This window comes from Sciurus vulgaris (assembly GCF_902686455.1).
Source record: "Sciurus vulgaris genome assembly, chromosome: 5".
Classification (NCBI taxonomy): Eukaryota; Metazoa; Chordata; class Mammalia; order Rodentia; family Sciuridae; genus Sciurus; species Sciurus vulgaris.
The window spans coordinates 120,008,833-120,030,148 of NC_136465.1; the positions used below are offsets into that span (position 1 = coordinate 120,008,833).

The 21,316-nt window shown below is 51.4% G+C and overlaps 2 protein-coding genes across 12 annotated transcripts; one reads left to right on the plus strand and one right to left on the minus strand.

Moving 5' to 3' along the window:
• Positions 1-22: 22 nt before the first annotated feature.
• Positions 23-20,292, minus strand: ARHGAP9 (Rho GTPase activating protein 9). Of its 5 annotated transcripts, none has more exons than XM_079142493.1 (17): positions 19,789-20,292; positions 18,900-19,111; positions 17,798-18,022; positions 17,470-17,583; positions 17,179-17,283; positions 16,898-16,959; positions 16,676-16,769; positions 16,386-16,481; positions 16,135-16,233; positions 15,762-15,903; positions 15,568-15,675; positions 15,190-15,288; positions 14,942-15,019; positions 14,763-14,816; positions 14,374-14,508; positions 1,086-1,217; positions 23-750 (listed from the first exon to the last, which is right to left on the minus strand). In XM_079142493.1, the coding sequence occupies exons 1-17, from the start codon at positions 20,102-20,104 to the stop codon at positions 671-673; spliced, it is 2,151 nt and encodes a 716-aa protein (XP_078998619.1). In that variant the 5' UTR covers positions 20,105-20,292; the 3' UTR covers positions 23-670. The 5 variants fall into 5 exon arrangements, with proteins under 5 accessions (XP_078998619.1, XP_078998620.1, XP_078998618.1 ...); XM_079142492.1 differs by lacking the exons at positions 23-750; positions 1,086-1,217 and adding exons at positions 12,649-13,061; positions 13,651-13,756; XM_079142494.1 differs by lacking the exons at positions 23-750; positions 1,086-1,217; positions 15,190-15,288 and adding exons at positions 12,648-13,061; positions 13,651-13,756.
• Positions 1,333-12,610, plus strand: GLI1 (GLI family zinc finger 1). 7 transcript variants are annotated; one of them, XM_079142490.1, is made up of 12 exons: positions 1,335-1,683; positions 4,903-5,029; positions 5,243-5,352; positions 5,608-5,803; positions 6,045-6,186; positions 6,522-6,611; positions 6,709-6,846; positions 7,160-7,309; positions 7,935-8,099; positions 8,990-9,223; positions 10,003-10,270; positions 10,660-12,608. In XM_079142490.1, exons 2-12 carry the CDS (start codon positions 4,977-4,979, stop codon positions 12,405-12,407), a joined length of 3,294 nt encoding a protein of 1,097 aa, XP_078998616.1. In that variant the 5' UTR covers positions 1,335-1,683; positions 4,903-4,976; the 3' UTR covers positions 12,408-12,608. The 7 variants fall into 7 exon arrangements, with proteins under 7 accessions (XP_078998613.1, XP_078998612.1, XP_078998616.1 ...); XM_079142487.1 differs by having other exon boundaries at positions 1,333-1,683; positions 5,243-5,803; positions 10,660-12,610; XM_079142486.1 differs by having other exon boundaries at positions 1,333-1,683; positions 5,260-5,803; positions 10,660-12,610.
• Positions 20,293-21,316: the final 1,024 nt, after the last annotated feature.

Below are 21,316 nucleotides of genomic sequence, written 5' to 3' on the forward strand. Positions count from 1 at the left end.
ACAAAAAAAAAAGTTTAAGAATTGCTGATCTATAGTGTGTTCTAAACAGCTCCTCTGGAAGAAGGGACATACATCTGGGAAGGAAGCATATGTTGGGTCTCTTCTTTTTCAATGACCACTGATCAGCCTGACCGAATTGGGTGCAGGGTGAAGGTCCCTGACCTTCCATGTGTGAGTGGTCTGGGTTAGTCATGTGGGGAGGCAGGATCAAAACAGTGTTCCTTATATGTCCCCAGCCCCAGAATCACTACCCAGCTGTATGGCCCCTGGCCTGCCCCTAGCTTCACCTTTTCTTTTGGTCTTGACTCTCAAGTAGAACTGCTAACCCACTAATCTTCCAGACTCAAGGAGGTGGTTCTTGGAGGCAGAGCTAGGATGTGAGAGGTCTGTCTGAGAGATGACATAAAGGGGAAGGGTCTCCTTTCCCCCCATCATGCTTTCTCTTCTTTATCAGAAAGACCAGAGACAGAAATAGCTGCCCCCTCCCCTTCATTCAGTTACTATGGCTACAGTAATCCAAAGGGACAGGGCACCCCTCGGCAGGCACTACCGCTAGACATAAGCAGCCTCGAAAGTGTGCCCTCCATTTCTTTGGGCTCACACGCCCTGCTATCTGGGCTCCTAACTGGGTTTTCGTGGCGGTAATGGTGGGAGACCTGTCAAGCCCTCTTCAGCTCCGGGGTGCCTGCATTTTCCCAGACTCCAAGAAGGTGTCAAGTGCCAGAACGGCCAGCAGAGGGAGCAGAAAGCCTGAAAGAGCAGAAAGTTCGCAATCTGGAGAGGTGCGGAGGTGGCTGCAGTCTTTAGAAGTTGGAGAGAGGGGTTCCTCTGGAAAGGTGCTTCAGACCAAGGGTTCCTTAGTGATCTTGTGAACACACACCCTGAACCCAGAACTTCAGTCAGTGTTGCCCTCTTTTAGGCTCTGTAGATCCCTAACCTTCGGCCACGGCCGCCAACCCCTTAATTCAGTTTGCTCAAACCCCAACTCTGTTCCAACCCCTCCAAATTCTATCCAAAGGATGGGACTGGCAGATAAACCAGAGGGTGATAGAGTGCTCAGTTAACACCAAAGTCGACGACCCTACCTTCCAATGTTATCTTTCTCCCATGAACTTTTCTTCTTTCCTCGCTCCGCAGTAATTTTCTCAAGTGTTTTCCTGGCTCTGGTTCGGGGGATCCTCGTTGACGGCCGACCCGGGAATCCATACCGGGATTTCCTGCCAACCACCAGAAGCGTGTTAAACCCCGAGCTGGAGGGGGGGCGCTGTTAGGCAGTATAGGGTCCCTCGAGGGAGGGGGAGGATCCTGGGGGTCCTGGGGGTGCAATAAGCCCGGCACCCCCTCTCTCGCTTCCAGCTACCCCACCTCATCTACCAGAACGGCAATAGGGAGGGAAATAGGAGGGAGGTGAGGGGCGAGCGGGAAGAGCGGCAGCGCGCCAGCGGCTAGAGCAAGAAAAAGTTTTTGCAAAAGGAAAAAAAAAGTTTGCGCTTCTCGCGGGTGGTCCCGGCTTGCGGCCCGGCGGGCTGGGCCGGCGGGAGGGCTGGGGGCCAGGTTGGGGGGGGTGGGGTGGCACTGAGGCTGCGCTGCCGTGGCCCTGTCCACCCCCCCTCCCCACCACGCACCCCCCAACCCAGACTCTAGCCCTGGACCGCGCATCCCGAGCCCTGCGCCCAGACAGAGGTGAGAAGGGGGGCAGGCGGGGGACCACCTGGGAGCTGTGGGGGAGGGGGCAGGAGGGGATGCTCTGATGCCGAGGGATTCATCCCAACCATGAGGGAGACGTGGGGCGCAGAGACAAAATGGGGTGGAAGAGCTGGCATAGGATGTTAGAAAGTTTGGAGAATTTTTTCATTTGTGTCTTCTTTTCCATCTCTCTCCTCTCTCTCTCTCTCTCTCTCTCTCTCTCTCTCTCTCTCTCTCTCTCTCTCTCTCTCTCTCTTTCTGACAGTTTGTGTGTCTGTCTCAGGCAACCTGGGATCTCTTTGTCTATCTCTGCCCCTCCCACAATATTAGAAACATTTTCCTTTCTTGAGGTTGGGATGAAGAGGCTGGAGGTTTGCGTGGTAGAGAGGGAAATCCAGGTGTGTCTCTGAGCGCCCGGCAGGAAGACGTCAGTGTTTCTAAGAGGAGGGGACCGACCACAAAGGAGGGAGCTCTAGGTGGAGTGGGGATAGGGAGTCGTGAGAGGCAACAAAACCACTGGCCTTGGACCCTTGACCTGTACTGTGACAGATGTGCCCGCAGATGCTTCCGTTTTGGGGAAGAGGAGTGCATTCAGGACTAGGAAGGGAACTGGGGGAATGTCCAAGGTGTAGTCTAGGCCTTAGACAAACCCTAAGGAATTTCGGACTCCTGAGTCCCACGGGCTGTCGGCACTGCCCTAGGAGGAGATCGGGAGACCTTGTCTTGACCCTCTAACCTCAGGACCACCAGGGCAGCTAGAGCCACCCGCAGGGAGACCCTACTGGGACTGGGCGGGACGACTGGCCACTGCCGGCCACTGTATCCCCGTTGGTCCCCCGCCCAAACGGGAGCTGGGGACCAAGGCCCCTCCTCTGGCTCAGACCACCCTGCCTGCCCTTACTCCCCGCTCTGAAGCCTCTTTCAGGCCCCATGACCCCGAAACAATCAGCCCTGGGCAGCTAGTTTTAGGGACAGGATTAGGGGGAAAGGACCCCGTAGAGACTGAGGATGTTAGGGGACTGAAGAAGTGGGGTCTTAATGGGATGGATCTTTCCTTCCAATAGAGGAAGAAGGCTGGGAGATTTTCTGGGGGAGCTGTAAGGGCCAGAACAGAATGGCTTTCCCTAGGGGGCGGGGTCCAGAGGCCCCCCCCCCCCCCATTATCTCCTCGGCATCCCCGCCCGACGACTCAGACCCCGCCCTTGACGTCACTAGGGGGTTCCCGGGGGTCTGCAAGGGTTAACCCTTAGGAAGCCAATCATGATACCCGGGAACCTAAGACTTACCCGGGAACCTCCTCCCCATAGACGTACTTTATTTACCCAGTCACTTTCTCTCCCTTTAGTTACTGGATTCATCTTTCTTTCTCAACCAACCACACAGGGATTCCCTACTCTCCAATAGTGCCCCCCAGCCCAGAGCGCCTCTATCAGCTTTTTGGATGCGCTGAGAGGAGGAGGGAAGAATGTGTCCCGCCCCCTCTTACCCCCTCACCCCCGCCCGCCACTAACTCTTCGCTCGACTGGGCTCCCGGGTCGGGCGGGGGAAGCGGAGCCGTCTGCAGCCGGAGCCTGCGGCGGCAACTTGGGTGGGCCGGGGAGGCACGGGGGCGGGGAAGGCGGGACCCGGAGAAGGGGGCGGGGCCGACTCCTGGGAGTTGGGGAGCTGAGGTACTAGGAGGACTTGAGAAAATAGGGAGACACCGAAGAAGATTCAGGGCTCCGGCAGGGGAACCCTGCCCCATCCCGGACTATCACCCATACCCCAGAGGAAAACTACTGAAACTGGAAAAGTTAGCGACATTTTCCTTTTATAGTGCGAACGGGAGACTCGGGTTGGCTGGGCACGCGTGGGCGAAGAGGGATGCTACCCCATTTCCATCGCGGCTTCTCGGCAATTTGGTAGTGGAGTACGAAGATAATAGGAGGCACGTTTGGGGGAGTCTTCCTAGTGTTGGGGGGGATCGTTTGCGAGCCCTCTCCCTTCCCCTGAGTGAGTCATAGTGGAAGGAGGTGGGAGAAGTGCCCCCCTCTTCCAGCTGCCAGCCAGCTGTGCCCCCCGCCCCTAACGTTAATGCCAAGGTCGAGTTGGGAGGTCTTGGATGCAGGATCCGGATCTCAGCTGGAAAAGGAGGAGTTAAGAAGGGTACAGCCCAGGCTGCAGGGCTCGGGCTGGGTCGTAGGGTCCGGGTTCCACTCCCCATTTTACCCCGCCCTCACCCTAAATCCCAGCATCCCGGGATCACCCACCGCGCTGGCCGGCCAGCTCCCGGCCGTTCTCCACCCCACCCCGCCCCACCCCACCCTCACTCCCCGTAGACCGGAAAACCAGGAATGGAGTAAAAACTGGAGTTTGAGGAGAAAAGCGACTGTAGCATCCTCTTCTTCCTCACTACTCTCTTCTAATCGATGGTGACTTTTTTCTTTTTCACTCTCCTGAAGGCTTCCCCCACAGTCTATTTCCTGTTCCCCCAAAAAGGAGACCAAATACAAACCACCCCAGAATGACATCAGCTTGCATCCCATGTACCTAACAGACCTGAGAAGCTCTCTTCTGAAACCTTATTCCCCGGTTACCGTTTTCTCCTAAGGGCAGATTGATCCTTTAAGCTCTCTCCTGGCCCCACCAGCCTGTCTGGACTGTGGTGAGATCTCCCTCTGCTGGACACTGCGGAGATTGCAGATGCACTGTCCTGGGGCAGGAGCAAGTGAAAGAAAGGAACAGGCAGAGCAGCCCAACACATGAAGTCAGACTCTCCACATGAGTTCTCCCATCACAGTCCTCAAAACTGGTATATGGCATAAAAATCACTTGAAACTCATCCTGACTCAATAGGTCCTTAACATCCCCCTTACACACACACACACAGTGGGTGGGTGGATGGGTGGGTGGATGGATGGATGGATAGATAGATAGATAGATAGATAGATAGATAGATAGATAGATAGATAGATAGATCACCCAGGCAAAGCTCCTACCCATTTCCCAAAAAGATCCCCAAGATTGTAAGACAGCCTCTGCCTCTTTGGGATGTTTCTCTTTATCCCTTCCTTGGATGAGTGATTTTTTTTCAACTTGACTTCCGTGGCCTATGTCTTAGATGGACTGGAGGCACAGGAGACAGGCTGTCAAGAGTTCTGTGCCTGAGATTATCATCTGATCTTCTCTATTTCCCTCCATCTTTATAACCTGCAGTTCTACCTTCCCTTTCTGCAGTGTCCCCACACCCTCCTCTGAGGCATCATGTTCAACTCGATGACCCCACCACCAGTCAGTAGCTATGTTGAGTCATGCTGTCTCCGATCCCTCCCCAGTCAAGGGGCCCCCAGCACGGGGACAGAAGGTCAGTGTATTTACCAAACCCTGGGCCTTAAGAACTTGGTGGATGTTTCACCCAACCCCAGATCCCTCTCAGTCGTCTCCCTATCCCATGCCAGTTTCCTATCTTATAGGAGGATTTGAGGCTCCATGTTATATAGGCTTGGAATCTGGGGTCAGGTTTTGCCTGGGGCTTCAAGGTGAGTCCTATGTCCTCCATTCCCATTCCCTGCTCCAGCTGTCTCTCTTTTCTAGGACTGTCTGGTCTGTCCTTCTGCCATCAAGCCAACCTCATGTCGGGTCCCCACAGTTATGTGCCAGCCAGAGAGACCAACAGCTGCACTGAAGGTGAGTCCTCAGGGAACACCTCTTCCCTTTCTGCTCCTCTGGGACTTGTTTTGAAGAACAAAGTGGGAGGGCAGGGATCTAACTTGAAGGAGGAAATGCTCAGAGATGTGAGAGGTCAAAGAATAACCAAGTGGTCACAACTGGAATCAGTAGTGCAAAGCAGAGTTGAGTATTATTTTTTGCTGAGAGGACCCATAGGTTGGGTGCATGGAGTTATCCTTTTATCACATCTATCTCCTCTGTCTCTTACCCCAGGGCCACTCTTTCCTCCTCCCCGGAATGCTGTCAAGTTGACCAAGAAACGGGCGCTGTCCATCTCACCTCTATCAGATGCCAGCCTAGACCTGCAGACAGTTATCCGTACCTCCCCCAGCTCCCTTGTGGCTTTCATCAACTCCCGCTGCACATCTCCAGGAGGTTCCTATGGCCATCTCTCCATTGGCACCATGAGGTACAGATAGCCTTGGGCTAAGAGGTCTCTAAGACTCTAAATGAAAACTATTAAAAGCTCCAAGTCATCCAAACTTCCAACCCAATTTGAATCCTTTTCACTTCAAAGTCATTGAAGTGAACTTCCCTGGGGCTGCCTTGACCAAGCCTTATATCGAGTCTTCCAGAAATCCTCTAAATTGTCCAAGGACTTCAAAGATTTTCTGATAGTCTTCAATAACTGCTACCTCTACTCTCTTCAGCCCATCTCTGGGATTCCCACCTCAGATGAATCATCAAAAAGGGACCTCACCTTCCTTTGCGGTGCAGCCCTGTGGTCATGACTCCACCCGGGGTGGGATGATGCCTCATCCCCAGTCCCGGGGACCCCCCCCAACTTGCCAGGTGAGACTCCCCATTTTGCTACCTGATTTCTCCTAGGTCAGGGTGGGTGGCTGGTGACTTTACAGAGAAAAAATAAAGGAAGGACAGGGTAAATAAAAATTTTCAGTGCCAGAAAAGTAGAGGGGGTTCACTCCTTAGGGTTGACTTAGGCTCTTCCAGATGAAATTCCACCTATTGCCCATCCCATTCACCAATGTAGTCTGAGAAGGAAGTCCCTTCCACACCCAGGGGTTCCTGCTACTTGGGTGGGGGCAGTTAGAATGGAAAGATCTGGCTGGGCTCCTTCCTTCTGCCTACTTCTACCCTCATCGCCCTCACCTCTTCCCCTGGGGAAGCTGAAGTCGGAATTGGACATGCTGGTTGGCAAGTGCCCAGAGGAGCCTTTGGAAGGCGACATGTCCAGCCCCAACTCCACAGGCACACAGGTAAAGTGGGGGTAGGGGCTTTACCTTTGAGACCTGAGCAAACAAAAGCTGTCACCCAAGTAGGCATAACACTATAGCACTGCTTCTCCTATCCTAGGATCCCCTGATGGGGATGCTGGATGGACGGGATGACCTTGACAGAGAGGAAAAGCCTGAGCCTGAGTCTGTATATGAGACCGACTGCCGTTGGGATGGCTGCAGCCAGGAATTTGACTCCCAGGAGCAGCTGGTGCACGTGAGCCTGAGGGGGTAACAGGAATGACTGGCTGCAGTCTGTAAGAGACTCTGAGTGGGACATTGTGGAGTCTGGTTGAGGGTAGGAATCAAGATATTGAGGTCAAAGACTGAATGCTTACTTGAGTAGGCAAAAACTCAAAAATTAGCTTTACTTTAGAGAGCTGGAAGGCATGAGGTTTGGGCTATGATGTCCTCCTGCCCCTTTTTCCCCTCTTCAAGGTAGAGCTGAGGAGGAATAGGGAGCCAGGGCAGCTGTTCTGGATTTTGGGGACATGGGAGAACTTGAAAAGCCTCTGTATCTTTTCCCTCAGCATATCAACAGTGAACACATTCATGGGGAACGGAAGGAGTTCGTGTGCCATTGGGGGGGCTGCTCCAGGGAGCTGAGGCCCTTCAAAGCCCAGTACATGCTGGTGGTGCACATGCGCAGACACACGGGCGAGAAGCCACACAAATGCACGGTGAGGCACTCATTCCCAAGCCAAATCTCTTCCTAAACTGGCTCCCCATCAAGATAGGGTCTAAGGAAGACTTGCCTTCATAGGTCCTTTTTGCCATAAATGTTAAGTCCTATTTATGATTATATCAATACAAAGATTAACATAATGATATATATTAAAACATTTTCTTGGACTTAAAAGCTCATTTTTCCCTTGATTTAAATAAAAAATTTAAGTATATTTATGAGTCCCTTAAAGTATCGTGGGCCCTCAGGACTGTGCCTAGTACTCTGCCTAATAGTTAAGCCTTGCATCAAAGATATAAGACATTCACTTGAGCCTATTTCCCAGTTAACCCCAATTTAGAACAGTCTAAGAGTCTGCACTGGGAGCCCTGCTCTGGCCTGACCAGAACAGTTCATTTCTCACTGCCACACCCCTAAGGGCAAAGTGCCTCCAGCTGCTTCTGTTCCTTCAGCTCTCACATACCCTTATTCCCTAATTTTGGGAATTCTCCTGAGCCCCAGTGCTTTCCCATTTTGAACTATATTCTCTAATGTATGTCCATTATGAGATTTAGGGCTCCTTTAATCTCTGTGTCCTTCTTTTTAAGAATTGTTATTTTACCCTCTGCTCTATCCCTCAGTTTGAAGGGTGTCGGAAGTCATACTCACGCCTTGAAAACCTGAAGACACATCTGCGGTCACACACGGGTGAGAAGCCATACATGTGTGAGCACGAGGGCTGCAGTAAAGCCTTTAGCAATGCCAGTGACCGTGCCAAGCATCAGAATCGGACCCACTCTAATGAGGTGAATGTCTCAACTAAGAGACCCTCCCCACTTGAGAAGCCATCTACAGGGGAGAGTCCCCCATAAGAAATCCCTTAGCCTAGTACCCACTCCAAAGAGGCAAGTTCCCTTGCCCATGTAATTCATGCAGAAAGTGCCTTTCTGAAACCAAGAATTTCAAGTCAGGCATGGTGATGCACATCTGTAATCCCAAGGGCTCAGGAGGCGAGGCAGGAGGATTACAAGTTTGAGGCCAGTCTCAGCAGCTTAGTGAGGTGTCTCTCAAAAAATACAATGGGGGCTGGGGTTGTGGCTCAGTGGCAGAGCGCTTGCCTAGCATGTGCAAGGCATTGGGTTTGAGTCTCAGCACCACATATTAATTAATTAATTAATTAATTAATTAATGTTCATTGCCAACCAAAAAATATTTTAAAAAATAAATAAATAAAATAAAATAGGCTGGGGTGTAGCTCAGTGGTAAAGTGTTTGGGGTCCAATCCCAAGTACCAAAAAAAAAAAAAAAAAAAGAAAGAAAGAAAGAAAGAAAAGAATAAAGACATACAAAACCAAGAATTTTCACTTGCCATTCCTCCTACCTTTTTAACCAGCAAAGAGATCAGCCTAAAACAAACAGACCTGGTCTAGAAGAGATCCCAAACCTCTTCAACCCCTGAATTTATGAGGCCTCAAAACCCTGGGTTCACCTCCTCATCTTTCCTAGATCTGGGCCCAGGCAAAGTTTTCTTAAATCTTCCCTTAAACCTTTCACTCTCACCCAAGGGCGCCCACCCTTCTTAGCTCCTTGGATGCTGTGTGTTCCTCTCTTGCCCCTTTTGCTACCACTTCCTTATTAATCCTGCATTCTTCCACTCTAATCCCTTGGTCTTCCATCTTCACTCTCCACTTAACAGAAGCCGTATGTGTGCAAGCTCCCTGGCTGTACCAAACGCTACACAGACCCCAGCTCACTCCGAAAACATGTCAAGACAGTGCATGGTCCTGATGCCCATGTGACCAAGCGACATCGAGGGGATGGCCCTTTGCCTCGGGCACCATCCCTTTCCACAGTGGAGCCCAAGAGGGAGCAGCGGGAAGGAGGTCCCATCAGGGAAGAGAGCAGACTGACTGTGCCAGAGGGTGCCATGGTGAGCCAGCCCAGGCAAACATGCCTCCATACCCCAGCCTGCCCTGCTGATCTCTTTCTAGCCCCTTTGAACCACTTCCTCCCATCTAAACCACTCTTCTGTTACCTGTCTGCCTTTCTCTCATCCTGTTGTTGCTCTTTGACCTACCCCAAATCTGTGGATTTTAGAGTTGTGAATTATTTTAAGTGATTCAACAACTCACTCTTAAGCATCACTTTGTATTTTCCAAGTCTTTTATGTGCATAATTTCATGTATTCCTCACAGCAATTTAATGAGAAGGAACTTATTGTATCACACACCTATAATCCCAGCTACTCAGGAGTCTGAGACAGGAGGATCACAAGTCTGAGGCCAGCCTGGGCAACTTAGTAAGATTCTATCTCAAAATACAAAAGAAAGAGGGCTGGGGATATAGGTCAGTGATAGAGTACCCCTGGGTTAAAACCCTAGCACCACAAAAATTAAAAATAAATAAATAAAAGAGAAAGGAACTTGCTCTTTCCCTTTTCAGATGAAGAAACTCAGGCACAGAGAAATTGCCCAACTCATAGGATTAAGAGCAACAGTTTGCACCCCAGCAGTCTATGCTCCAGCTGGGGCTCTTCTAAAACATCTCTTGCAGTTTCCCTCAGTTTCTCACTTGCTCAGCCCTCTCTACACTTGAACACCTTCCTCAGCTCTGGTGGTCACTGGGACACAACTTTCGGCTGCTCATAAAGTTAAAGAAGCTGTGGGGAAGGGGAAAAGGTGCCTCCCTCAGCCCTTGTGTTCTCTGCAGAAGCCACAACCCAGCCCTGGGGCACAGTCTTCCTGCAGCAGTGACCACTCCCCTGCAGGCAGTGCAGCCAACACAGACAGTGGCGTGGAAATGGCTGGCAATGCGGGCGGCAGCACCGAGGACCTATCCAGCTTGGACGAGGGGCCTTGCATTGCTGGCACTGGACTGTCCACTCTTCGCCGCCTTGAGAACCTCAGGCTGGACCAGCTGCATCAACTGCGGCCAGTAGGGCCCCGGAGTCTCAAACTGCCCAGCTTGACCCACACTGGTGAGATGTGGGTGTAGGAGGTGTTACTGGGCTAAGAACTGGACCTGCCCTGAGGTTGGGAGGAAGTCCCCCTTCAGGGCTGCCATATGGCACATTTTAACAATTAGAAAAAGGTCCCCTTTCCTCAGGATACTTTTTCTGCCATGTATAAGAAAACTGTGACACAGAAAGTCTGTAATGTGAATGTTGTCCCCTAGGATTGTGCAACACACAACCTGTATGACTGTTCACAGCAGGCCTAAATCCCTGGTGTCCCAGAAGAATGGGTATGAGAGGAGACAGAACTGAGTAGAGTTAAGGAGCCTAGGACACCTTGTCCTCAAGGTTGTCTCATGGGTGAAATTCAAGAGGCCTCTGACCACCCTGCCTTTTCTTCCTGTCACTTGCAGGCACCCCTGTGTCCCGCCGTCTTGGCCCCCCAGCCACTCTTGATCGCCGCAGCAGCAGCTCCAGCAGCATCAGCTCGGCCTATACTGTCAGCCGCCGTTCCTCCCTTGCCTCTCCTTTCCCCCCTGGCTCCCCACCAGAGAATGGGGCATCCTCCCTGCCTGGCCTCATGCCTGCCCAGCACTACCTGCTCCGGGCAAGATATGCTTCAGCCAGGGGGGGTGGTACCCCACCTACAGCAGCACCCAGCCTGGATCGGATGGGGGGTCTCCCTGCACCTTCTTGGAGAAGTCGAGCCGAGTATCCAGGATACAACCCCAATGCAGGGGTCACCCGTAGGGCCAGTGACCCAGCCCGGGCTGCTGACCGCCCTGTTCCAGCCAGAGTCCAGCGGTTCAAGAGCCTGGGTTGTGTCCACATACCCCCTACTCTGGTGGGGGGAGGACGGAACTTTGATCCTCACCTCCCAACCTCTGTCTATTCACCACAGCCCCCCAGCATCACTGAGAATATCGCCATGGATACTAGAGGGCTACGGGAGGAGTCAGAGGTTGGGACTTCCATGATGGGCAGTGGTCTGAACCCCTATATGGACTTCTCATCTGATGATACTCTGGGATATGGCGGGCCTGAAGGGGTAGCAGCAGAGCCTTATGGAGCTAGGGGTCCAGGTTCCCTGCCTCTTGGGCCTGGTCCACCTACCAACTATGGCCCCAGTCCCTGTCCCCAGCAGGTCTCTTATCCTGACCCCACTCCAGAAACATGGGGTGAGTTCCCTTCAGTACACTCTGGGCTATTCCCAAGCCCTAAGACTCCAGGTGGAGCCTACAGTCAGTGTCCTCGACTTGAACATTATGGACAAGTACAAGTGAAGCCAGAACAAGGGTGCCCAGTGGGGTCTGACTCCATAGGACTGGCACCCTGCCTCAATGCCCACCCCAGGGAGGGACTTCCATGCCCACAGCCCCCATTCTCCCACTACCCCCAGCCTCCTCCTTCCCAGTATGCCCAAACGGGTCCCTATCCCCAGCCACCCCCTGATTATCTTCCTTCAGAACCCAAGTCTGGTCTGGATTTTGATTCTCCCACTCATTCTACTGGACAGCTCAAGGCTCAGCTTGTCTGTAATTATGTTCAGTCTCAGCAAGAGCTGCTCTGGGAGGGTGGGGGCAGGGGAGAGGCCCCAGTCCAGGAACCTTCCTACCAGAGTTCCAAGTTTCTGGAGGGTTCTCAAGTTAGTCCGAGCCCTACCAAAGCTCCAGTAGCCACATATGGACCTGGATTTGCACCCAACTTGCCCAATCACAAGTCAGGCTCCTACCCTACCCATTCATCATGCCATGAAAACTTTGCTGTGGGAACAAACAGGACTTCCCATAGGGCGGCAGCACCACCCCGGCTTCTGCCTCCATTGCCTACTTGCTATGGGTCCCTCAAGGCAGGGGGAACCAACCCCAGCTGTGGCCATCCTGAAGTAGGCAGGTTGGGAGCAGGTCCTGCCTTATACCCTCCTCCTGAAGGGCAGGTGTGTAACCCTCTGGACTCTCTTGATCTTGACAACACTCAGCTGGACTTTGTGGCTATTCTGGATGAGGCCCAGGGGCTGAGTCCTCCCCCTTCCCATGATCAGGGAGACAGCTCTGAACACACCCCACCTTCCTCTGGGCCCCCCAACATGGCTGTGGGCAACATGAGTGTTTTACTAGGATCCCTGCCTGGAGAGACACAATTCCTCAACTCTAGTGCCTAAAGGGTGAAGAATACCATCCATAAGACCCTCATTTCCTAAGGCTTCCATCCCTCCAGAGGGGTTGGGGAAAGGAGCCACAGCCCCCTGCAGAAGATGCACCAGGGATGGAAGATTTGGGGTGGGGGTTGTATTTAGTCTGTGTATGTTTTGGAGAGGAATTTGATAATGACACTGTTTCCTGACAATAAAGGAACTACATCAGAAAAAAAAAAAAACAAAAAAAACAAAAAAAAAAACCTGCTGCTTTATGTGTTATCTTGAGAAGGGGAGCAAGAAGATAAATGGGAGTTCATCCTCCCACTGTCTTCTTCAGAGGTTTCCCTCACCCAATCCCCACCCCTCAGATCAGACTCAAGAAGATGGAGTTGCTATCTGGGAGGCAGGGTTTATAAGGCATATCCTCAAAACAGAACACCCTCGCACACACACACAAAAGGCTAGCCTACAGATCATTGGAAATCTTGTCCTCTTTCTTGCCTGAGTCAGGGGAAGAGGTCGACGAAGTTGGTGAGCATCAGCTGGACCAATTGCCCAGGGTAGAGTGCATGGGCTGCAGGGTCAGATGTCTCCTGCTCTGGTCGAAAGAGGGTTGGTCCAAACACAATTCCCAGGTTGTGGGGGGTCATGCGGTTCTTATCTGAGTGTGCTATAACCCTGGGAGAAAAGGCCAATGGAAGGGGAAATGAGACAGCAGCTCACTACTTCAAATCAATCTTACCCTGAAGGTTTGAACACTGAAGGACTCATTCTGGGACCCTCTATACAGTGGCTAAAGAAACCAAGAACAGAACCTCAGGGCAAGTGGAGAGGGACCAGTGGAGAAACCTTTAGCATACAAGCTGAAAATAGAACCTAGGATGTAACTGCCTATTTCCCAAGTTAAGGGATGGCCCTTAGTATTCTTTCTGCTAATGATTTGGGAAGCTTTAATTCAAATAGTCATCCCCTTTCAGAAGTCACTGACCAGGCCCAGCTAGTCTAACAAACCATCACCACTGCCCCAGTGGGTGAAAAAATCAGAGGGAAAGAAAAGATAAGATTTCCCTTATTTCCCTCACAGCATCCTTGAGCTTATCTTCATCCCATTCCCCCATTTAATTCAGAGCTATCCAAAGATTTGATGTGTGTAACTGGTCCAGTAAACTTGGGTACTTATCTATCTCCACCCCAAAAGAACAGAGTTCCTGATGCATGCCTCACTCCACCCTCCCCAGCATGAGCAAAGATGTTCAGTATTCCCAACCTGCATAAATGCTCCAGGAGGTACCGCAGAGTGTCACGGTTGGGCTTTGGCATTGAGTCTACTAATTCTTGTATTTGAGAGAGGCGCTGTTCTGATTCAGAAAGTGCGAGAGAGAGAGAGAGAGAGAGAGAGAGAGAGAGAGAGAGAGAGAGAGATGGGAAGAGCATGGGAGTGAGGTTAGAGAAGGTGCTAGGACATGCTAGGTAAATTCACTGTTCTTTCTCATGTTTATGGAAGATATCATTAATCTAATACAATTTCCCTCCTTTCTCTCTCTCTCTCTCTCTTTTTTTGGTTGTTGTTGATGTTGTGTTAGAGCTTGAACCAAGGGCCTTGCGCATACTAAGTAGGCACTTTACCACTGAAGCTTTCTTTTTCACGTAGCCCCTTCAGAATTCTTTTCAACTCAGTTCTCTGAACATTCACAAAAGTTTCTTGGGCTGGGGATATAGCTCAGTGGTATAGCTCAGCACTTGCCTGACATGCTCTGGGTTCAATCCCAGCATGAACAAAACTAAAACAAACAAAAACCAAAAACTTTAAACATTCATACATACCCCACCTCCAAAACAAAAATCAAAAAAACAAAAAAACCTAAACAACTGGAGCTGGCACATGAGTTACTTTCCATCTGTGGTCAAAATGAAAGGAAATCTCTATTCTCAATTCTATTATTTACCACATATACCCACAAGGGTGTTGCCCAAAGCTCCCAACACTTACCTAGGGCAGCACGAAAATGGGGCAGGAGCATTGGGGGCACAAGAGGCTGGGGTAGCTCCCGGAGGAAAAGCTTCAGGGCTCCGGTGACCACATGAATATCATCCCACTCAGTATTGTCCAAATCTAATCGACCTTCTAGAAGGAAAAGGAGGCTAAATAGGTTCTGAGCTCATCAAGGGCCAGAGAGACCTAGAGACTGAGAGGTCAGAAGTTCTGAGAAATCCAGCTAAAGCTGACCATAAGAATGCTATGAGGGTCCACCATGGGATAAGACAGCAAAGGTGGGAATGGAGACAACCTTCCCAGGAGCAGGACATGGAGGAATCCATTGGGAACAAGGAAGGCAGGGGGAAGTTTTAAGGAGTCTCAGGGGCATTCCATGTAAGTACCTGGTCCTGGATTTTCTGGGAACACATACCTCCCATCGGAGGTGACAGCCCTTTCTGCAACATGGATGAGAAGAGATCAGGAGTTAAGACATGCAGCTCCAGCTCCCTTACTCAGTACCCACCCCCAGTTCTGAGGCATGATGTTCTCAGTACCATCACTTGCCTACAAGCCTTCTCACCTCTGTCCACCAGAAAGCGAAGTTTCTGAACCACTGCCAAGTTTCCGCTCACTCGGTAAATGCCATCCACATCTAGACCTAGGAGATGAGGTAAGGAGCAGATAAGAATTCCTAAAGTGTGTGTGGTGAGGGCCACACTGAGGAATCTGAGGGAGAAAGAGAACAGTAGAAAGACAAGAATGGAGGAGGTGGGAATTCTAGGCCTTGGCCTGTTTAAATGGGGAGTTTCTGGAGACTAAGAAAATGACCTCGTTTATCCACAGCAGCAATGCAGAGACGTACAAAGCTGGGCACTGTGTCTCCTTCCCGGTGGCACAGTGATTCCAACTGGCAGCCAAATACCTGGTCTGGGGAGGTAGAGTGAGGTGGGAATTCAGGGCCAAGTCACTCAAGAAAACTTTTCTCAGCCAAGTCAGGTCTTCACCCCCAAGTGGGACTGGCCCTCCTGCTGTCTGTGCCCCACCTGGGCATGAAGGTATCCCCCCAACCCCACCCACCCCAGGTTGCCCAACAATCAGAAGCCCCCCAAAATGGACTGGTGCCCAGATCAGAATGCAAAAGTGCTTGCAAAAACACTAAAGCAGGCACAAAGGAGCAGGCCCCTCAGTTATCCTAGCCAACCTCACCCCTGAGCAGACCCCGCTCCTGAAGGCTTTGCAAGGGCGGTCTCTTGGCGATTAGCCGCTTCAGCTTGTTCCGCACACGGTTCTGCTCAGTACCTTCAGGACACCGACCTGTTGGAGGCAGGTAAAATTAGAGTGTGAGAGCAGGATTGCAGGACCGAGAATTCTCTTCGCTCTCCCCCGCCCCCGCCCCATACTGGAGCTGCGGCGGCCGCTGAGCCGCAGAAACGGCTTAGGCACTGGCTCGGACTCCTCTTCTTCGTCCTCTTCTGCGCTCAGCTCCGCCAACTCTGCAGGTCCAGAGCCCGACAGACGCAGCTCCAGCGGGTTCTCCCGCTCCTGGATGCCGGCAACCGGGTGGGCCAAGCAGGGGGTTGGGAAAGAGAGGAGAGAAATCTACGTCTCTGGCTTGCAAAAGAGACGCTAATCCGCTGCTTGGGCCCAAAGTCCCAGACCTCTTAGGCCAGGTCTCTACAAGGTGCCCCCACAGCCCTAGCTCCTACAGTTCCTACCCTACTCCCTCGGTCCCTGCCTGGCCTGAGCCTCTCCTCGGTCTCCCACCCTTCTAACCAGCCGCTGGATGACAGCCCGAAGCGCGCGGTGCCAGGCTCGCAGCTCTGTCTCTTGATCCGATTGCAACAAGAACTCGTGGCCAGGGACTGTGCGGATCTAGGGAACGGATGGGGAAAGGCTTGGATCATTGGGCAAGAGCCTCAAAAGATCTCAAAAGCTAGGAGGCTGAGATCAAGAGTCCTAGGGAGATTTTAGGGGAGCGTCCTGGGTTGGGGTGGGCTTTGAGGACTCCCGGAGACCACACTCACATGCAGGACGTTACGCCGGCTAGACAGGTGGCGGCCGTGTGCCAGGGCCGCCCCACGCAGGTCCACGCTACTTTCGGGTCGGCTACCCGCTGGCGCCTGGCAATTAGGAGAGAAACTGAAGCCATGGGGTTGTTCCCTCACTGCTTCCCTCTTACACGACAGGTTTCAAGGAGGTGGGAGGCTTCTTCATTTCTTTACCTGCCTCTGCATCGCCCTTTCCACCTCTCCCCACAGGAGAGGCGGGAAGAAGTACGCCCAAATTTTCCGGCGCCCGCTTCCGTTACACTCACCCAGCCTGAGGAGGGCGCAGTCGGCAGTGGAGGCTCTCGGTAGAACACCAGGCTGTTACCGGCTAACACCACCCAAGACGGGCCCCAGTTCTTCCTGCGTGGGCGGAGGGAGGGCAGTAGTGGTTGTGAAAAGGTCATTCGAGAATTTCACTGGGCGTGCGCTCCCCCAACACCCTGCTCTACCCTAACCCTGATCCCTGGTGTATTTCGGGTTCTTCTCACCTGAGTTTGCGGCCCCCTTGGGCAATCTTGGTCATGTTGAGCAGGCCTGACTTTTCCACCTCCTGGGAAGGGAAGGGAGTAGTATCTGTAAATCACCCTGTGTTGGTTGCCCCAGGCTTTCCCTAAGGGGTCTCCCAGGAGTGAGATCCCTTGAAGTTGTGTACATGTGGGGGGCTGGATAAGAGATGATACCCCCAAAAGAGGAAGATGTTTTTGAGGAGCAGGAATTGAGGGATGGAGCAGGGAGGATTTTGTTATTTAAAGGACATGGGGAGACTCACATGGGGGTCGTCCAGAAGCTGTGGCAGAGCTCTAGGAGGCTGTAAAGCTGGAGGCTGGTCTGACTGGACAAACTGGGAGGTGTGTCGGCTGAGGCAGGGTGAACCCTGGGGAGGGAATTGAAGAAACAGGTGGAGGAAACTTAAATTTGGGGGTCCTTGGCTGTAGGAGGAAGAGGGGTGAGAATGTGGGTGAGAGGCAAGGTGTATAGTGAAGAAAAATGTCTTGCAAAGAAATAACTGTAAAAAGTGAACTTTTCTGCATGTTTTTTGGGAGGTTGTGAGGGTCCTCACCTGTGGGTCAAGCAGTTCCAGAGTCCCTGTGTCAGATCCTGAGTCCTTTGCCTGAGGTTGCAGAACACCATTGTTCTTCTTCAGGGTCTGGGTCCCCTCCATAGAGCCAGAGTTCTGGGTTTGGGGAGGGGGAGATAAAGCTTCAGTCAGATGTCACCTCAACCCACACTCAGCATCCTTCTCACAATTTTTTTTTTTTCCTTCTCACAATTTACTGATTCTTTTGATCTCTTGAGAGCCACAGAGAGAAAACACATTACCTTGGGGTTCAGTGGGAGAAAGGAGGAGATTGAGGGGACAAGGGAACAAGTAGGAGGAAAGGTCTCACCGTGTCTTGGGTGCGACTGCGGCGTGGGGGCTTCCAGGACTTGCAGCCGGTTAGCGAATTTATGTAGAAGAAGCGCCCAGAGTTGGGGTCCAGATGCTGCTCCCAGGTGTCCAGTCTCTGCAGTAGGGGGCATGCAGAATCTGGGGGTGGGGACCGAGGACAACGGCGAAGGTCCACCAGGTTACAATACACAGGGGCCTCTGACATGAAAGGCTGGGGTCCTGCCTGCCAGGAAAGGGGGAAGAAGAAGGTGCTTTCTCTGCCTGTGCCCCTCCCCAATCTTCTCTCCCCCTATCACCTCCTCCTTCCTCCCCCTCCATTTTCTCACCACCAGCTCCCTGCCTGAGTGACCGAGGTACAGGGAGAGAATCCACAGTCAGTTGCTTTTAAAAAATTCTCTCTCTCACAGTCTTCTTTGCTTTTCTCCTCACTTCCTGTTGCCAACTTCCCTCCTCCCCCACCCAACCCCCGCCCAGGGCCACAGGAAAGGGGAACAGGCTTTTTGTTGGGGGGGGGGGGGGGTGAGAGGAACACCCCACCCTTACATCCTGCAGGGTAAAAGAAGACCAAAAGAAGTGAGAGACCCCTGCTAAGGCAGTCTTTGGGAGGAGAGTTTTTTTCTACCCACTAGCAAGAAGGAGGGAGGGAGGGACCAAGTCAGGGAGTTAGCTCCAGAGGGGATTTGCTGGTGTCCCAGCTGGCAAGAACATGATATAGGAAAAACCCTGTGCCAATAGGAGATAGTTGGAAGGGAGAAAGAGGATGGCCCACTGCTCTTCTTTCAGTCCTTCTACTGTGCAGGTTCCCTGTCCCCTCAGGACCGTTGCTACTTGCTGTCCCTTCTCATGTCTTCCTTTGCCTTATGACTGCCCTCCTCTTCCTCCTCCTCCTTTTTGCTGCCTTCTCAGACTACCTCAGTCACTCTCTACCACATTTACTCTTCTGTAGCTTTATCAGCACCAGGATCAGTTATCTTATTTATTTATGTTTGTCACCCCCAGGGAAGTCCCTTGAGGATATGAATGCTTCTGTCCTATTTACCCTTATTCCCAGAATAGGGCCCAGCTGTAATATCTGTGGACTGGCCATGCTTGTATCTCACCATGTTGGCACTGGTCTCTGACAGCAAGTCTTCCTGTGAGAGGGATCTTCCATTTGGCCCCTTCTGGAGGGGCTTCAGGAGGCTGGGCTTCAAATTGGCAACACTGACGCTTCTACACATTTGAGGGGGAAGTGGAGGAGGTTGCTCCAATGTAGGCTGGTGTGCCTGAGACAGGTGCACCTTCTCCAAGGAGCCATGAAACAACTTTGGCCCTGGAAACAGAAATGGGGGAGAGTTATGATCATGAGTGGGTTTTATAATTTTTTTAAAATTTTTACAGACTGCATTTTGATTCCTTGTACACAAATGGGGTACAACTTTTTGTTTCTATGTTTGTGCATGATGTAGATTCATACCATTTGTGTAATCATACATGTACATAGGGTAGTGATGTCTGTCTCATTCCACCATCATGATTGGTCTTTAAGGAGGTTAGAGGGAGGCTGTGGAAAATAATGAGACCCAGAAACCTTGAGACTAATAGTGGAGGCAAGGGGATGAGGGATAGGCTAGTGAAAGGGAGATAAGAGAAAGGGACCAGCAGAAGCTAGGGGGAAGTTCCAAGGGGTAAGGGCACATGCCTTTAATCCCAGCCACTAGGGAAGCTGAGGCAGGAGGATTACAAGTTCACGGCCAGTCTCAGCAACTTAATGAGACCCTGTCTCAAAATAAAAGATAAAAGAGCTGGGGATGTGGTTCTGTGGTTAAGCTCCCCGGGGTCAATCCCTGGTACCAATAAATAAATAAGCATACAAACAGACTGAAGATGCAGGTTAGTGGTAGAGTACTCCTGATTCAATCCCCAGTAAAAAAAAAAAAAAAAAAAAAAAATTCCCCCAAAAGTTAGGGAGACAGGAAGGTGATGGGGGAGGGCTTAGGGCTTACTTACCAGGAGTCCAGAGGGATTGACTGGGTGTAATGATGGCTGGGCTCTGTGAAGGGATGGATTCCTCTGTCATGTAGGCAGCTGGGACAAAGATGGGTCGAGAGGTGGAGGGTGCTCCCAGGCGCCTTGCCAACCACCAGTCTGAGTTGGTCTTTCGAAGAAGTAGGAACCTGTCGCCTTCAGCCAGAGACACCTGCCAGCCGTCTACCCCAATATAAGTAAAGGCATAGAGGGCACACAGCTGGGATCCCTGAGAGGGGCTTCTGGCCCCCAATCCTAGACTCCCCCAGGTACTTGGCCACCCCTGGCCAGATAGCATTGTGGTCAGCTCTGTCACCTGTGGGAAAAGGGGAAGTTGGAGATACAGAAGGAAACAGAACTGGCTGCTTCTAGGCAGAAGGACGTGGTTCTAAGAGCAGTGTAGGAGGAGAAGGTGAAGACAGAAGCACCCTAATAAGAAAAGAAGGTAAAGCAGAGGACTTGGATTGGGGGTCAGTTGGGCCTGGGGGGCTGAGAACCTCTGGGTGATGTGTCTGGTGAGGAAGTATATAAGTAAGGTGAGAGAGGATGTGGTCAGCAGGGTTGTGGGGCCAGCAAGGCAGGAAGTCAAAGGAGTTGACCTTGCTTATGAATTTTACTGCGAGTATACCGATGGGATCCATCCGAAGATTCAGGGACAGGAGGAGATGATCCTGGGTGCTGGTGGAAATCTTGAACTGGACACAGAAAGGAAATGAGGAGGAAGAATCAAGTACAAGACATAAATGCAGGGAAATGCACAAGAGATAATAACAAAAACGTTTGTGACCCTTTATTAAATTTGCACAGGCATCAATGTTTCCATTACCAGTCACCTCAGACCTAAGGCTGCATGCTTCCTGTGCAGACAGACATAGAGACAGACAAACAGAGCAAGAGAAACAGTAAGACCAAATGAAAGAGCAAGAGAAAGTGGCTAGGAAAACACAGAGGGATTCAGAGTTCAAATATCATCCTACTCTCAATCTAGGGCATGTTTTTGAGAGGGGAGAACCTTGACATGATCCTTTATGCATCAGCCTTTTGGAAAAGGCACCCAACTTTAGTGTGTAGGTTCACTCATTCAACACTTTTACCAAGGACTGAATGGATGCAAGGAGCAGTGAAGTGTTAGATAGAGATGAGAGAAGAGGAGTGAGCCCTCATGGAACTTAAGGAGACCTTAAGTGATGGCCTGATAAACTTATTATTACAGTTGAATCAGGGACTATGAACAACTGGTACGAAATACTTGACAATTAGATGGGGAGCTAATGTCAGCTTCTTTCTGGTGGAAAGTGGGAACTGATCTCCTTGGATTGCCAGAGGTTTGGAACCCATACTTTCTGACCACTCCTCTTTTTTCCTTCTGTTTGACTGCACAGTGTGAAGCTTTCTGTTTGGGTTTGGAGAGGTGGGGTAGAGAGTGAGTGCCCCTCCCTTCTGATGACATCAGACAGCCAGCTGTCCTCCACTGACATGATTTGAGGGTTGGATGGTCAGTACTGGGCTC